The sequence below is a fragment of the Diprion similis genome, chromosome 14 (genome assembly GCF_021155765.1).
Source record: "Diprion similis isolate iyDipSimi1 chromosome 14, iyDipSimi1.1, whole genome shotgun sequence".
Taxonomy (NCBI): domain Eukaryota; kingdom Metazoa; phylum Arthropoda; class Insecta; order Hymenoptera; family Diprionidae; genus Diprion; species Diprion similis.
In genome coordinates, this window is record NC_060118.1 from 6340765 (window position 1) to 6353340 (window position 12576).

General features: G+C 37.3%; 2 protein-coding genes across 3 annotated transcripts; one reads left to right on the forward strand and one right to left on the reverse strand.

Moving 5' to 3' along the window:
* The first annotated feature begins 48 nt into the window (after positions 1-48).
* Positions 49-977, forward strand: LOC124414576 (lymphocyte antigen 75-like). Of its 2 annotated transcripts, none has more exons than XM_046895549.1 (3): positions 49-172; positions 288-548; positions 635-977. In XM_046895549.1, the coding sequence occupies exons 1-3, from the start codon at positions 115-117 to the stop codon at positions 835-837; spliced, it is 522 nt and encodes a 173-aa protein (XP_046751505.1). In that variant the 5' UTR covers positions 49-114; the 3' UTR covers positions 838-977. The 2 variants fall into 2 exon arrangements, with proteins under 2 accessions (XP_046751505.1, XP_046751504.1); XM_046895548.1 differs by having other exon boundaries at positions 58-202; positions 635-975.
* Positions 978-2177: 1200 nt separating this feature from the next.
* Positions 2178-4161, reverse strand: LOC124414583 (putative ankyrin repeat protein RF_0381). The gene is made up of 2 exons (XM_046895558.1): positions 3363-4161; positions 2178-3155 (listed from the first exon to the last, which is right to left on the reverse strand). Exons 1-2 carry the CDS (start codon positions 4073-4075, stop codon positions 2597-2599), a joined length of 1272 nt encoding a protein of 423 aa, XP_046751514.1. The 5' UTR covers positions 4076-4161; the 3' UTR covers positions 2178-2596.
* Between the last annotated feature and the right edge of the window lie 8415 nt (positions 4162-12576).

Genomic DNA, 12576 nt, shown 5'->3' on the forward strand with positions numbered 1-12576 from the left:
CGCCAGACATTATTTCAGAATAACAGGAGACGATGTTGTTCGACAATTGCAGTTCAAAACTACGAGGCAAGCTGTCGGGGAATATTGATCTGGTCAAAGCAATAAGTTTACAAAATGTCCGGTTTGCTACTCGCACTGCCTCTCCAACTTGCGTGCCAGCTGTATAGTTCTGGTAATTTGAGCTACGGGAATTATAGTCTTGGTAGGAGTGTTGTGAAAAATTATAAAGAGTAATCCTTCGCTCTAGATGATTGATTGATTGGCAAAAACTTTTTGTTTTATCAAAGATTACACGTCAGCGCCAAATCAACCCGCCGTTCTACCAGAGGGCTATACTGCGTTTCCAGATGTCGGAGTAGCCTACAAGCTCTACAATAATAGAGTCACGTGGAACACGGGAAGAAAACTATGTGCCGCCGAGGGTGGAAACTTGGCTGTTATCGACTCGTTCAGGAAGAACGAGTACGTTGCAAGCATGAAAGGACTTGGTGCACATGTGGGTATTCATCGATTGTTCGACACTGTCGAATGGGTCAGCGTTAAGACTGGTAAAGTTCAGACAAGAGTAATTTCTAATTCCACATATACTGTCCAGCAGAAATACAATTGCTTTTGCTGCCATGTATTATTTCAGGTGAACCGTTGACTTTCATACCATGGAGACCAGACTTGGGATCTGGGAATTGTGCGGCAATATATAGTGATGGAAAGGGAATAGGCCCTTGGAATTGCGCCAGTGTATTACCGGTCTTGTGTGAGATTCCAATGTTCACTCAGCGCACAAATGAGACAGAGATTTCCCAGAAGCAAATACTCGCGTTAGTCCGCAATAATTAACACCACGAGAACACACCTATTTTTTCGATCATGGAGAATACTCGACCGAATACTGGAGTCAAAACGACCCTGTTCCATTTTTGATGCATTACCATTGCAAATTTACGAGTGCGATTCACCCGAAAAAATTCAGGAGTATACTTTCGCTGTCTTAAAATATGATAATGTAGTTTAGAAGCATTAATATAATTCATAAATATCAGAAAACGTTTGGAAAAAGAGTCATTTTTAAAGAATTTTTTACACTGTATTTTTACTGTAATTGCATTAAAAACTTACCAAAGTCCCTGTGGGCATCTCTGACATCGCTAGTTTTTTTCTTTTATCGCCCAAGAGAATAAGTTAGTTCATAATTAGCATTACTTACCTGATTTCAAAAAATAGTGAAGTCCTTGCTGTTCTCTACTTACTTTACATACGTATAAAAATAAAAGGCAGATCTCTCACGGAAAAGTGTTAGCAAAACATAAATCGAGTAAAAGTAGTTTAATAAACAAATACTGAACAAATAAAACTCTCAAGTTCTAGTCTCACCGATAAATCGTTGAAATAAAAATTTTCGATAATTCATTCTTAATTTAGCAAACATAAAAATCAGTCAATTTAATCATGGAATTTCATTTGTTCATTTTTCAACGAAAAAAAAAAATAATTTCTACAAAATATCCAAAATATGCGTAATTTGTAGAATAATTGTATTTTATAAAAGTAAAAGCAACTTGTTTTAATTCGAAAGTGTTGAACTTCTGAATTGAACAATAAAGAAACACTTTTGATTAAAAGAAGTTTTAACTCGTCAAAATTAAAGAAACAAATAATTTCAACGATGTTCTATGAATTATATCCTAAGGATTTTCATCCAACAAATTTGTACAATTTTTAGAAAAATTTATTTCTCGTGCAAAATTATTATTTGATAGGACTTTGTCCAATTCGTAAGTATTGGACTTATGATTTCGAGATCGCAAGTGGATTAAAATAGTGATATTTTGATAAAGCCGCAGTGGAAAAATTTAACAACTACATCGAAGAATTGATTGGAACTCAAGATGTTTTCATATATATGTCAGATACTCGAAGAATTATGCAGATAATAATGCAGTTTATTTCACTGAAAGCTGCAGCGAAAACCAAACAATGAAACCAAAAACAAGTTGCTTCAACGTCAAACAACCGGTGTTCAAAATGCAACGATTAAATAATTACGGTGATGCGACATTCGTACATGCAATTTATCAATGAATACAAAATACAATGTCATTTGCTAGAATCATTCCCCAACCTCGCATGCTCTCATACTCCTAGTAAAATTTTCTGAATCAAAATAAATGTAAATTATGCAGCTATCAGGTGCTGCTTATTGTTGTGTTTCGTAGTAAGTCTATCGGTTAAAAATCATACCAGAATTACTGTAAATATAATCGGTTATGTAATCGAAGATAAACCTGCGATAGAAACAACAGTTTTGTTTCTCAAGTCATTTCGATTGGTAAAAAAGATTTAACGAAGAACTGAACTGACAATGTTTGTTCTTACATTAATGTAACACTAAGTTTATTCTAGTACTGTTAATTACATTTACTTGTTTCTCTCAAGATACTGCACACACCGCACAGTTTTGATCAAACTTATATTTACAATGTTGTATTTCCACAATGGACAGAACAAATTCAACAAATCTGAGGGGTGGCTAGCAGATTTGCAAGTCAGATGTGTCTGTAATTGAGTGTTTTTTGTTCTGTCTTCATTTTGTCAATGATCAACGGGCCCCTCGTCGATTTTTAGCTCGTCGTTTTTTAGATTCTAAATGTTCTTTTAATAACTCAATGATTTCCAAGTGACCCCCACATTCTGCCAAGTGTAACGCTGTATGACCAAGATCAGTAGTTACGGCATTAACCTCTGCACCTTTCTTCAATAAAATATCAACAATCTCGAAGTGGCCATTATCTGTAGCATGATGCAATGCTGTTATACCCGAGTCGCCACCATCATTGACTCTAGCACCTCTGCGTAATAACGCATTTAGTACATCCAGGTGTCCTTTCTTTGCAGCTAAATTCAACGGAGTAGCACTCCAATAATAAGAAGTTTTCGCATTAATATCAGCACCTTTATCCAATAAGGCATTGACGATATCCAAATAACCATTTTCAGCTGCGTAGTGTAACGCGGTCCGAGTTGCGTGATCTTTGACATCAATGCCAGCACCTTGGTTTAATATTAAATTGAAAATCTCTAATTGACCACCCTTTGCTGCTAAGTGTAATAATGTATGACCAGAACGAGTTGTTTTAGCAGTGTCATCATTACCGATACTTGACAAAGCTTGAATAATCTCCAAATTTCCATTTAATACCGCAAGGTGCAATGCTTGCATGCCGTCTTTATCTTCCTCCGTTACATCAGCACCTTGTTCGATTAAAATTTTGACAGTCTCCACTTGCGCCCTGGTTGCCGCTAAGTGTAACGGTGTACGTCCAAAATCAGTAGTTTTGGCATTGATGTCAGCAACCTTACTTAACAAAACACTAATAATTTCCAAATTACCATTTAGCACTGCATGGTGCAGTGCTGTCATGCCATTGTTGTCTTTATCCATGACATCAGCACCTTTGCTCAATAAGAGCTTGACAACCTCCAAGTGACCCTCCTTTGCTGCTAAATTCAACGGCGTATGACCAATATCACGTGTTTTGACATTGATTTTGACACCCTTATTCAACAAAATACTGATGGTTTTTAAATTACCATTTGCCAATGCTCGATGTAAGGCTGTCCAGCCAGCATGATCTTTGACATTCACATCGGCACCATTGTCTAATAAAGATTCAACAATCTGCGAATGGCCTCCCATTGTTGCCAAATGTAATGAAGTGTGCCCTAAATCTGCAGTTTTTGTACTACAATTAGCAGCTTTTCTCAATAGCATATTTACGATCTCTAGATTACCATTTTGCACGGCCAAATGCAAAGCTGTCATGCCGTCGTTGTTCTTAAGATTAATATCTTTGCTATTACTCAATATACTAACAATGAGTGGATTATTGTTCTGTACTGCGTAGTGTAATGCTGTCATACCGTCGTTATTTTTAAGATTTGAAGCAGAACCTGCGATTAACAGTATTTGAACGACTTTTAAATGACCCCCCAATACTGCCAAGTGTAATGCAGTGTGTTGGCAATTGTTGGTTTTGGCATTAACTTCAACACCTTTATTTAATAAAATATGGACCATTTTGAAATGACCATTTTTGGATGCGAAGTGCAATGCTGTCCAGCCTGCTTTGTCGCAAAGATTAATATTAGCATCTTGGTTTACAAGTGATTTAAAAACCTCCAAATGAGCCTCCAGTGTTGCTAAGTGTAACGCTGTATGATGGAGCTCGTTCGTTTTAGCGTTTAGGCAAGCAGCATTACTCAATAAAGTTTTCACGGTCTCCAAAAGACCATTCTTTGACGCGAAGTGTAATGCTGTCCAGCCTGTCTTGTCGACAAGATTAATATTCGCACCTTCGTTTATTAGCAATGTAGACACCTCCGAGTGAGCCCCCATTGTTGCTAAGTGTAACGCTGTACGATGGAACTGGAAAGTTATAGCGTTTATATCAGCCCCATTATTCAACAAAACTTCTACGGTATACAAATTACCATTCTCCGACGCAGAGTGCAATGCTGTGTAGTACCTACTGCTAGTACTATTAACACTTACGCCGTTACTTAATAATAAGTCAATTACTATGCAGCGTCCATTAGATGCTGCAATATCTAATAGATCTTCACGAAAATCAATTCTGCTATAATCACTAAAACCCACAGAAAAGTAAGACTCCAACAACCGTAAGTCTGCTAAGTCTAGTAAGTGTAGGAAATCATCTTCTGCTGCCACTCGCAACATCTCATCGAATCCAGTGTTATCCTCCACGATGTCGAGCTCAAGATTCATGGTTGGTGATAGGTGATTGGACACTGAAAATGATGAACCTTTTTACTCAAGAAAAAATCTACATGTATATAATTTTGTTATTCAACTTCTTTTTAGTTAGGATCTGCTTAATTTTTGTATTCGACTCTTAAGCTATATCCAATTTTTCCTGAATACTAATAGAAAAAGTTGTAAAAATGAGTCTTCTTACATATTGCTTTACATACATAATGACTTTTTAGTTCTACGATGAATTAGGTATGACAGTGGAGGACAATTTGAGCACGGAATACTTATCGCTTTAACATAATAACTTTAAAGTTTATGGTTACGCTATTTTCTGATCTGATATTGTCTTGACTATATTTTCGAGATTGTTTATCATTTGGTGTATGCACATGGCTTTCATGATCAAAACAAGCAAATTTTATTATTAATACGCCATGAAAACTGAGTAAAGTGTGTCAGAACTTGAAAAAGTATGCGTGTGAGACCGTTATTTTTGATTTTCTTTATTCACCTTAAATCTCAACTGTTTTTCACAATATCTTATCAATGATGACAATTTCTCAATAATCTGAAAAAAAATCAACTGTTTACGACGTTCGCAGTAATAAAACTAATGGATGGAAAAGAGAATACCCGAATGTTGTGCTGTGAATATTTGGTGAAAATTGCTTTTCATACTCTGGGAAGAGACTATCCTACAGCAGTTACACACCTCGCAGAGTTACCTCGACTTGCTCGGAACACTACTTTCACCAAATATTCCTTATGTGTCAAAGCCTTACCTATGCTCACAGAAATAGGAGATTACCGGAGAAGATGGCCAAATTAGAATATTCGGGAAAGATAATTGTAATTTCTGGAGTCTTCCTTCTAGTAATTACAGTCCAACTGACCGAACTGCATGAAGTAATTTTCGTGCTGGATTGTTTGAACAATGGTCACAAATTAGTCGACGGCCGAACTGACTGTGGAGCTGGAATAAGTATCGCACCAACCTTGTTCGACTGTAGCTTTCGTACGAACACTGGGTTTGCACTGATCTCCTACCAAGCAGAAATTACGCAGCAGGTTATAGTTGCGAAGAAAGATGATTTCACGGGATTCCCATGAATAGGAACGGCAGATTGTTAAACGGCCACTGAAACGACGGAATGGAAACGCGTCAGCAATTGTCGTGTTCAGTTGATGATAAATTTCCCAACTGCACTGTAATAATGACTGTAACCAAGGGCGGCAGTCGGTTATATTATCAACTGACTACATTTCAGTCGGTAACATATCGGCCTAGAAGTGTCGGTAAGACGAAACATGAGCGTAACTACCATGATACCCAGTCTGCAATGTGAAACCTTCAAGCTAGTTCGAGAAGACGGAAAAGTATGATCTTTATTTGGGTATTTCATGAAATCCGAACACCCTGTGAGATACTTAGGTAAGTTTTGGATGATTTCAACATGGTTCCACGAGAATGTAAAAAAAAGATTCCGTACTTTCGTGAGTATGTAAAAGAAAACTTTATTCTCCCTCCATTTTGTTCTTGTTTGAAAAACGCTGTAAATTTTGAAATATGAGTATTTCAAAACAATAGAAAACCACTGCTGAGACATTGTTTATGCCAAATATATCTAGCACCCAGACTTTTGTGTCAACGAATTAGTTTTCGGGATTTTTAGATGGTTCAGATTACTGGACAGTATGCTTTATAGTCGGGACGTGTTATAGCTTCAGTGAGTAAAGAGAATCTGATGTAATACCCACAGCCTCAGAATTCCGAAGGATAAAATTTTGCGAAGCTCAACTCTGGCAGTAGATCTGCATCTGGCGATGTTACAAGCGTAATATAAAACCGAGTTTATCCTCCTGGGAAGCAAACTGGATCGTTTTATGCGTCTCTACATCGACCGATCTAAACCATTTCGATGACACTTTTTTTTGGCGAAAATTTATTTCTCTCACAAGACGCGATGTGGTTTATAGCAAGTTTAGGATGACGGAGCTGCAAGCTGGGTAGGCTAAACGAGTCTAGCTGCATAAGATAGTCAAATCGGCCTATAAGTCACCTAGAAAAGTTATCATACTATTATGTTCAGCATAAAAAAAACAGCGATCCTAGGGTTTCAAATGCCTAAACCCTTATGGGGCCTTATGAGGCTTTAATTTCGTGATTTTGAGTTTTTTGACGATATCTCCGTCAATTTTCATGTTATAAATTTTTTTTTTTCAAATTCTGGGATTTTTTGAGCCCCACAAATTGGTTTCATTGAAAACAGTTTTGGCGCTGAATTAAAATTTGCATAGCGTTTTGAAAATTTGAAAATTCGATATTTTAAAAACAAGAACTTACTCATCGTCATGAAAAAAATATCCTATACATTTCTACCCTAAAAATATGTAAGAAGTATTTCAGATCCTCATGAGGCCCCATGTGGGTTTAGGGTTCTGAAACCCAAGAAATTGCTGTTTTTTCATGCCAAACATAATGGTATAATCACTTTTCCAGGTGACTTATAAAAGTACTATGGATAAAGTAAAATCTGTTTAGTGGGGCTCGATTGACAGCGTTATAATAAAAAAACATGGGCCTGCAAAATCGAGATGAGGTAAACAGCTGAGAATTTAATTGCTCCAAAGTTGATTATAACTGTAGTATAGGCGAGCTGGTACGACAAGCACTTAAAACAAGATGAAACTATTTAGTATGCGGAGCATGTAGTGAGCAGATAATACTTGGGGTTTCCTTCCGGCAAAGAGAGAGAGAGAGAGACATAGACCGATAGATAGATCTATAGAGAGGGTAAGAGAGAGAGAGAAAGAGAGAGAGAGAGAGATGGAGCGACGGAAATTGTGTGAAGGAAACGGGGGGATGAGAGAAGCGTGCGCTTATTATTGGAATCTTATTTTTTTCCGCTTGAAATTTCATCTTAGCTTTTTGTCTTCCGGAATACTGCAGTCAATTTCGCGAAGAACTTTATCAATCACATGGCATCACGCTGCATCCCGTAGACTAGAGGGTAGCTGATTGAAATTCTGATGCAGAATTGATTGAATTCTGGATTACTTATCCGAATTTGATATTGTGCCGCTGACTATGTTTAAGAAAGCAATTGCATTTCGAAATTGTATATAAAGTGCGATGGATTGAACCTGTTGATCCTGTTGTACGTACAATGAACAGTCACTGCATGGTTTTATCCCAGGGCTGAAATTGCAAATATTCTGTAACCTGTTTTGTGCGCGGAGGGCGTCACAGGGTGGATAATACTGAGAATCCCAAACCGTCTAGACGGGCTCGTCGTGTCTGGCCTGAATCGCCTGCGAGGAACTCTTGTGCGTATAATTTGACGAACGTATATCTCAAGTATATGATATAAGTAGGCACCAGACGCAGGAGCAAGACAAAAGTCTATTGCATTGAAAGAAATTTCATTTTGTCCGGTTTGTTGAATAAAACCCTAACATCACTCAATTTGTCGCAACGATATCAAATTATCGCAACAGTTGCAAGAAAGTAAAGTAGGTTTTGATTTTATCTGTAGAGGATAGTGCAGTCTAAAATTGTCGGTTCAAAAATTACTGTCCAACTTCGCTGAGAAGAAATGGCTGCAACATGACGGAATAAGAAGAAGTATCAATTAAAATATTCATATTATTATATGATGTATGTACACGTTATAAACTATCCAAGAGAGTTGACGAAATCGATCGAGTTTAGTGTACGTGAATTTTTTCTTCCTTTGTGCGATTGGCGGAAATGATTGAAAATTCATGAACGTCAAATTTTTGATAGAAAACAATGTTGCTCAAAGATCGTTTTATTTAAACTGTAGACTCCCAGAATTTGATGAGCTTTAATCCCCTTAGAAAGTCCCCAAATAATGTGCTAATATCTTAAATATAACTTATACAAGGTTCCGGTCACACGTAGAGCCTATATTTAGGCTTTACAACGGTTAACGGTCGGGAAAAATTCAAGGATTGTAGGGTTTCTGGGGTAGCTGATTACGAATCTGATAAGCTAATGGCGAATCCGATATGGTGGACAAAAATTCAAAAAGTCACTATGCAACCATATTGGATCCGCCATGATGAATTTTGAAATTTCGACTTCAGATTCGTGATCAGTGACCTCGAAAAACGTCGAATACCAAGTTTCATTCAAATCGAGTGAATTTACGGATTTTGGTCCGCCATATTGAATTTCGAAATTTTTAGTTCAGATTCGTCATCAGCAATCTTAAAAACCTCTGAGGACAGAGTTTTGATACAAACATTCGATGTAATAATAAACCTTTCAAACTCATCTTGTACTAAGTTTATAGATAATTCCAGTGAACTGAAATTTTTAGATAGTATTTTTGATTCATTTTGGTTTAATTTTTATTATACATTTAGGCCACTTGCGGTGGATGTAGAGGATATTTTACGACTTGTTAGAAATGGAAATAAAAACTTTCAAAATGGGCGCGAGGATACTTTAAAGCGAGAATACAACTTTTACAGTGTTCTTAATACTACACATTACTTATACCTCCACTGGGTATCCAATTGAATCGCGCAGTGGCTTCTTGTTTCCCTCAGAGATACTCATTAGTACAAAATAGCTTAGGCAATAAAGAACCTGCAAGTAATTGTTTTATTTCATGCGACAATAGCGCCAGAATATTTACTCCTGCAAGAACTGCTTATTCAATTACGGAAATACATTTCTTGGCATTACGGTTGAATGAAACATAACTTTTTTTTTATTTTTGTAATCGGCATTGTGTTTAGAATGGCGCGACCTGCAGTTTTTCAGCGTTAGTTATGCGTAAGCGTTGGTAAAAATGTTAATCAGTGGAATTTAATCGATCGGTACGGACTGACTATAGCATCCTCTTAACGGGCTGCAGTATCTTTCAGTTACTTTTTCCTATTACATTCCATCATTCCGCTATTCGCGGACCTGTCGTAACACGGGACTACACCAAGGGGTTAATCACTCATGGATGTAATGTTCACCAGGTTTCAAGATTACAAAGATTTCAAAAGATTCCAGATATTTCAAGAGATTTCAAAAGATTTCGCAAGATTACAAAAAATTTCAGAAGGTTTCAAAGATTTGAAGAGACTTCACAAAATTTACGGAAAGGTGTAGATACGCCAAATTTCAGGAGTGCATAACGCCTAGGACTATACCCTCAGTTTTTTGCCTTTGATCCACAGTTCATACTTCAGATCGTGGTGTGACTATACATTGTGTGCCTAGAACTCCTACGACATGCCCATTTTTTCGAGGCCAAAGCCTTTAAGTGAGATGTGTACCAACTGTCTAAAGAAATCCCTATATTGTTAGGGAATTATTTTTCTGGCGAACGCTACCCTGCTCGGTAATGCCATCGTGTATAGTTATGGTGTGAGTTACTTAAAGTCCCGCTCAATTTTTCCCCGCGCAGATTCAACGTCATCACAATTAATCACCACCGATCTAGGGTATTTTGGTGCCGCTGGTACACATTTTACTTAAGTCCAGTCCAGCGCGATAGAGAAATTTTTTTGGAGAAAGGAGCTGCAATCTTAGGCATACCATGTATACTCGTTACTCACACCACGCTCAAAATCTTTGGTAGATCCGTCAGTCAAATGGAGATATATTCTCATTCTCAGATTCTAAATGTTGCTTTGGTTGTCTATTTGCCGGCGTTGAGGCGGCTGGATTCGCGGAATCCTTCCGGAAAGGTATAAGCTCTGGCTATAGAATCATAGCTAGGTATATACAGTTCGTTCCTAGATAATTTATCCCTCGTCGCATAACTGGGTTACGCACTATCGCTTCTAAACATCATATCCGCCTAGTCATCAGAGCTCTGCGATCTACATCATTGTCGGCCTGCGTGCACGTAAGCCGTCTTCCGTAACATCCAGCTAGTGAGCTGGCCCTCCGTTCAATTACCGCAAGGAGCCGCAAATTTGCAGCTTTAGCCTCTCTCCCTTTCCCCGCGCCCTCGTTAAAGCCCGATAAGCGATTGTTGCAGCGAGACGTGGGAATATCTTGTAGACCGAAGAACGACGCAGAGATTAATCAAAGGTCTGTGCACCCGGCTTGCAATTAGGCAAGACAAACTTTTACTTGAGCCCGCCTTAAGGGTTTGCACAGGCAGACTGCTCCAACTAATGAGATTAAACATTTTCTTCTTTTTTTTTTATTCCACTTATGCACGAGTATAACTGTATGCCTGCCTCTGCTTTTTTGTCTGTGACTATTATTCAAGCAGAATTTAAAAAAAAAAATTATTTTCGCTTGAATTACAGAAACGATTTTATAACGAAATGCGTTACACAAATGCTCGAGGGTGTCTGAAGGGGCTTCATCGGTTGGCCATTGCTGTTATAATGCATTTTCATTGGACGTAATTCTTAAGTAAAACACTCGAGCTCTTAGCTAACTAAAACGTTTATGAATTGGGCATTCATAAATGAAATTTTTGTCTTATGTATTGCCAGTTGTGTAACACACATTATAGCTGTTATAGACTGCTGCAGTCTCGTTTTAGAAGACACCTCATGCCCTTCTCGAACTAGGAACAATTTGACGATTTTATCGTTGTAATTGCTGTTGTAATACGGTAACGAGCAAAAGCTCTGGGTGAAAAATGAAAGAAATAACAAAAATTGTTTATTATTGATCTCTGGTACGTCATCCGAAGCTTGAGTGTTATTTTGTGTTTGTTTTTTCCACGCAGAGGTTCATTATATGTTTTTTTTTCTTTTTTTTTTTTTTTGAGTTCTGAAAAAACACGTAATGTGTAAATCAACAAGTGCAGGAGTTCTGAAAAATTGTCCGTGAAATTCAACACGTACAATTGGTATTAAAACGGAGCAGCAAACTGCAGTGTGTACGTTTAGTAATTTGTTTTTTTTTAAATTCGAGTCGTCCTATATCGTCGCGTTTTTCAGGAGCGGAGTGTTTGAAAAACGGTGAAACGTATTTACTTTCATTAGGCACCCTTTCGATATTGAAGATCGAATGTTCAATTTTTAAATTATACCTTTTATGGAGTCTCCGTCGTGAATTTAGCCTCCAGCCTTCTAAACGAATAAATGTATTCTAACTAGTGTTCGAAATTTTTTAAATTCCCTCGCAGTTTCAGATTTTCAGACTGTCTCGAAAAATGCAACCATCAACGAATAAAAATTAGAAAAAGATGAGGTAAATTCTCATTTACCATCAAATTTATTGATAATTACGAATCCTGCGTTATTTTGATAACAGAGTTATATTGCCTTTGAAGTAAAAATATTATATTTTTAGTAATAGTAAGGAAGAAAATATACTCACACCGTTGACAAATTTAATCTTCCGTGACCTTTTCTCACGGTGATATTTATATCTATATAATGTGTACAGGTGAATAAGAGTTCCATGCGCTTATCAAAGTTGTCGTTCACATTCTTCAATCTTGAAATCTCTCTTCTGAAAATACTATTCTTATCGACTTCCGAACGAGAAAAGGTATAGTATATAGATAGGTACCTACTGGGTACCCTATATATATATATATATATATATATATGTCTATATACTTATATACCTATAGGCAGCATCTACAGAATTTCTTATTCGAGAAATAATTTTCCTCACGCCATTCGGCCAACTTTTCCGTGCCCTGGATGTACATAGCCACATACGGTATAGGTACAAATGTATGTATACATACATACATACATACATATTGCAGAGTTTCACTCGAGACCCACACCACAATGGCGACACTCGACGATTTTTATACCATCAGCTACTTAGCTAGACCCCACAGCTTTCATCTATA